Consider the following 4,833-nt stretch of genomic DNA (forward strand, 5'->3'; position numbering starts at 1 on the left):
GACGAACAAAACTGTAGGGAGGAGCGGTCAATCCACACACTTTTCATCTCTTCCGGAATCCTCATAATGCCTTCTCACTAATGTTTATCAGTGTCGACGACGACTAGAACTCACAACTTAATCTTGACTGTCTATATTCAACCGGAAATCCGCACATTCCTATAGGTTTCATGAGAAATTTCCAAAGCTAAATGGTGATCTGAATTATACTGAAAACGGAAAACATTTCAAAACTAAAATATTCATTACTGATGCGAGAACGCCGCATTTGATGAGGCATATTCAGTCGTGCAAACTGATGATAAAAGCCGGTAGTGGTGACAATCGACGGCTTGACCATTTTGTCCTCCTTTTATATAGGTTATTGCGATGTGAAAAAATACCCTCACTGATACCACTGATTTCATATACGCTTCCTCTGTTGATACATCTCTCCACGATAGGTTCGGAATCACTTTTTCCTGATAAATCTTTGGCTTCACAGAGAAGTCTGATTAACGACGAATTCAGTTCTTCCTACAAAACTGAGAGCTTAAATATCAGAAATGTGGGTATAGGAAAAACATGTAACAGACATCACTACCTAAGCATCTTCGATCCTTTGTTACCGCCAGCTTTTGAATGATAGTAAATCAAAGGAAAAACCACATGTGATAAAGCACTGCAGGATAGGACACAGTTAAAACAGAGAGAATACGATTGCAAAAGAGTACAAGAAGTTATTGGAAATTAATCGAAGCTTGCTTATTTATTTATAACAATATGTAAAATCACTAAAAAACAAAATTTAAGATACAGCAGACTTTGTCGACTGGATACAGAAGCAGCGTAAGAGAACGGTCTGTTCGGGAAATGTAATAGATGATAATGAAAAGGATTACTGATAGACATAACAAAAGACCAAGCTCACGAAAACAGTAAGAGACACACTGAAGATTATTGTGAAGATTACTGCTGGACTGGCATTCTGTAGCCGGATATCTCTTATGTGTAGAGTAATGAAAATCAAAACAAAGGGGTTTTCCGTAATGTGAATGAATTATGTGGAAAGGAAACCATTTTGATCTATGGATGAATGCTTTTTTCATTGATTCATTGTTATACTTTTTGTCGAAATTTCGGAAGAACCATTACTCTTTGGAAAAGTATCCGTCTAGATTTGAGAGTTATAAACAACAGAAACAACGTACATAAGACTAATAAATATAGAAACATCAATCTGCATCTTCCAATAATGCCTCACGCTCCATTATATCTTTCTGATGATTCAATCGATCATAATAGAAGTACTGCATTACCACAATGACATCGATTATACAACAACCTAAACTACCTGCCAACCATGGTAAATGGCGCAAAATATAATGCCAATTAGTTGCTTCCAGTAAAACCTCAAATTCATGAAAATTTATAAATAAACATAAGGAAGAAAAAATAAAACGCAGTTATCTTCCAATGACCCAATCCCTCTCCTTATTTTTACTTTGCGGCATACGAACAGAAACACTATTAAATAGGCCATTAGACCATAACAGCTGTGGGAGAACTGGTCTTTGACAAAAACGAACTTCCTTGTTTAATTTCGTGAATATTATTCTACGTTAGCTGTACTGCTTCCATGACAGTATTTCTACTTTGAATTATTTACTGTTTCAAATTTGACTATGACAAGTTTAAAATTGGAAACTTACAGATAATCCATATGTAGCATTTGCCGCTATAATTATGTAGAACATAATCAGCGATAGACCTGAAAAAAATAACACCGTAAATTTTCATTTAGAAATGATTCTAAGCATGGAAATCAGGACTGATTTATATAATTTATAGAGGTCAAGTTTTTTTGAACTCTTTATTAAATACCCTATCCAGTGTTATGAATATATAACTTTTCACTGTTTTTGAATATAAAACAGAACAAACTGAAACGTAAGTAATGCTTAACGCTACAAAAATCACTAATCACTGGAAAATTCTATTCAATGAATGTCCCACTAAAAGTACTAAAAGGGCTTCCTCTTTTGCAAAAATTTGCATCTTTTGTGCTATTTCAATTTCAGCTTGCAGGTGAGGAGATGAATTAATGTTGCTGTCATGATATAATACCTCCACAAGACTGACGGTAATAATTTTTCAGCAGCTGCGGGATTCGACCAGCAAAGTAACATGTTGCGGCTATAGAACCAATTATATATCCGAGCTAGAAAACGAAGCAATTTCCTTATATGCAAGTGAATAACCTGTTCTTTCCTGCTAACAGGAAACGCGTAAATCTTCACTTTTTAACTTCAGATTTGTTAAAACATAGTAAATCTAGCATATGAAATTATGCCAACCAAATCGTAGTAGCCGTAAAAAAATGGTGGTCCACCGATTAGTTCCGCAGAAAGTAATTTTCTTCTTCTGAATGACATTTTATAAGCTTGATAATCAAATTTATTTGATGCACGTCCACTCGAAAGTAATGTCCCACTCCAAAATAATCCAACAAAAATGCCAGGTACTATCGCTGTTGGACTTGTTATTGGATTAATTCGTGCCGAAACTGATAATCAGTTCATATGAAATGACTAACAATGAGAACAAGATTAAAAAAAACAAAAGGAAGCTCGAAGCTTTCACACAACCAAATTAATGAAGGCGATCTAACCGCAAATGGTAAAAGTTGCATTGCCGATAAGAAACTGGTCGTATTGAAATTTATTTTGGGAATTTCAAAAGCGGTTATAAAGGCATTTCCATTTGCAAAAGCATTAACAAAATAAGTGAAAAATCAAAAAAATTTGGTTTGAAGAAATACCTCGCAGTGGATGTGAATAGATGCGACTGTAATAAAAATACTGACTAAGAAGAACTACATCCTGAAAACATGCATGAAACTAAAACTGCTTTTGCATAAAGGAACAATTTCTTACAAACACGTATAAAATTTGTAATCTTAGAAGTTGCATACCTGCATGATGTAGTAAACACCAATAATTTTTTGAAGAGGTTGTTGATCTGTAAGTACTGCTCCAGCCGCATTGCACGAATCACCAACAATCCTCAAAATTAAAAAATGAAGTAGATGATTCAAACGCCTATCTAGAGATGTTAGCCTGAGCTTTACACTCTTTCTTATTCAGCAATAATTTTTGCAAAAAACATAATATTGATAAAAGAAAAATGCAAATCAGTGGAAAAGTTGCTTTGTAGCAAACCATTCATAAAAAACTGCTAGAATATTTTAATTACCTTTTGCAGTAGAAAGTAGTCCCAAATCAAAGTGTTTTCTTCCTCTACAAACAATATACTCTGGCTTGACAGAACTTACCAAAAAAGAATGAAATAGATGGAAAGACCATCGCATCGTTTAGTACGATAATTATGTAAAAGCTGTGGAATTAATGGTAGAAGCCACAAGAACAATGATATGAACCCAACGATAAAACCAACTAATTTCAAGTTCGTGTCGACACAATCCCCAAAAACCTTAAATTAGTGCTGAATTCTACGTGGATAGAAGTAATTACAGCAATACTCCTATTTATTTCATGTCTCTAATGAGACTTAGTAAATATATCGGACATGCAATTTAAGCTTATTTTTAAAATACACGGATAGTTTTGCACATATCGATTGAGGAACTACTTCAAATGGTTGAAGTAATTCTCCTCATTTCCATGATTATTTCCAGGTATTGACGAAGACTAGTTTTTTTTAAAGCTCTCGAATCCGATCTCTATGTGGAAATTCTCGTCAAAAAATACATCGAATAACCCATAAGTTACGAAGCTATTAAATGAAATTCAAATGCAAGAATAGCATTACATCCAGGACCCATCTAATTCCATCCGTACAGTTCGGCAACATATGAAACTCGGTGTCACTGGAATCCCATCTGTCGTACAAGTGAGCGTCGCGCTTTGGTATCATCCGGAACAACAATGACGTCATCATGTCATATCTCAAGATTCTCGGAAAGGTAGAGGATGAGTGAACTGAAAGAAGAAAAGAATAAAGCAGTTACCAATCACTGATAGCGCCCGAGGATCAAGGTAAAAACAGTGTGGAAGTTAGTCGAATATGATTAATAGTTAGACAACTCAACAGATCCGACAGTAGCACCCCTCACAGTCGCATTCAGACGGAAGACTGACTTTTCATAGCGAGTCCGTGCTTGGATTGCAACGTCGTAGGATATACGGATGGAGTGAGTAGGACGGGAGGATGTGGTTTGCCTTCTTAAGGCGATGGGAATGTTTTGTCCTCTGAATAACGGCTAAGGTACAAGGCGAGTTGTGGCAACATTTCCTGTATTCTGTGTTAATATTTATCGTTTAGATAATGCAGTTATGATTAATTATTCAGGAAAAATGGCATCTGGTGGCGAAAGACTCCTTGCTGTTACGGGCAAACGTACTTCGGGTCAGTCCGTCAGAACACAGAATGGTATTGTTTTGTTTTACAACACGATTATTTATTTACACTATTATTATTGATGCATTTCTGTTTGGATTGTTAACCTTTTTATAATCATCCTTATACGTGAAGTTTAATCTTTTGGGGAATTTGATGAAAATTCCTGCAGAAATTTATTCATTTTAATCTTACTGTCGCAATTTCAGTTATGGCAGCATTAGCGATATCTAATATTGTCAAATCTTCGCTTGGACCAGTTGGACTCGACAAGATGCTTGTGGATGATGTCGGGGTAGGTTATACCATATGTCCATATGTTTGGAAAACATTGGGTCTAATAATACGGACATGTTAAACACTTCTTTTCTTTTGTTACAATGGTGCATTCTTTTACAACACCAGTGTTGGTGACACCAGTTATATATATATATA

The 4,833-nt window shown here is 35.3% G+C and overlaps 2 protein-coding genes across 2 annotated transcripts in view; one reads left to right on the plus strand and one right to left on the minus strand.

Annotated features, from left to right (window-relative positions):
* Nucleotides 1-1,108: 1,108 nt before the first annotated feature.
* Nucleotides 1,109-3,986, minus strand: LOAG_03597 (PQ loop repeat family protein). The gene is made up of 8 exons (XM_003139134.2): nt 3,811-3,986; nt 3,314-3,471; nt 2,954-3,044; nt 2,801-2,861; nt 2,337-2,545; nt 2,107-2,200; nt 1,692-1,750; nt 1,109-1,391 (listed from the first exon to the last, which is right to left on the minus strand). Exons 1-8 carry the CDS (start codon nt 3,937-3,939, stop codon nt 1,215-1,217), a joined length of 978 nt encoding a protein of 325 aa, XP_003139182.2. The 5' UTR covers nt 3,940-3,986; the 3' UTR covers nt 1,109-1,214.
* A 359-nt stretch (nt 3,987-4,345) lies between these two features.
* The window catches only part of LOAG_17515 (T-complex protein 1 subunit alpha), a 5,192-nt gene continuing 4,704 nt past the window's right edge, over nt 4,346-4,833 (plus strand). The window contains exons 1-2 of the mRNA XM_020450176.1: nt 4,346-4,431; nt 4,608-4,693. Of these exons, the coding sequence (XP_020306179.1) occupies nt 4,356-4,431; nt 4,608-4,693 (162 nt within the window). The 5' untranslated portion in view covers nt 4,346-4,355. The remainder of the gene's footprint in view (nt 4,432-4,607; nt 4,694-4,833) is intronic.

Source organism: Loa loa, assembly GCF_000183805.2.
Source record: "Loa loa unplaced genomic scaffold supercont3.86, whole genome shotgun sequence".
NCBI classification, from domain to species: Eukaryota; Metazoa; Nematoda; class Chromadorea; order Rhabditida; family Onchocercidae; genus Loa; species Loa loa.

Excerpts from the sequence above, each read along its gene's own strand:
- LOAG_03597 (XM_003139134.2), bottom strand. The coding sequence starts at position 3,939 with ATGATGACGTCATTGTTGTTCCGGATGATACCAAAGCGCGACGCTCAC. Across the intron at positions 3,045-3,313 it reads ATCTATTTCATTCTTTTTTG|GATTGTTGGTGATTCGTGCA; the intron begins GTAAGTTCTGTC and ends TTTAATTTTGAG. Across the intron at positions 2,201-2,336 it reads TTTACGGCTACTACGATTTG|CTCGGATATATAATTGGTTC; the intron begins GTTGGCATAATT and ends TTCGTTTTCTAG.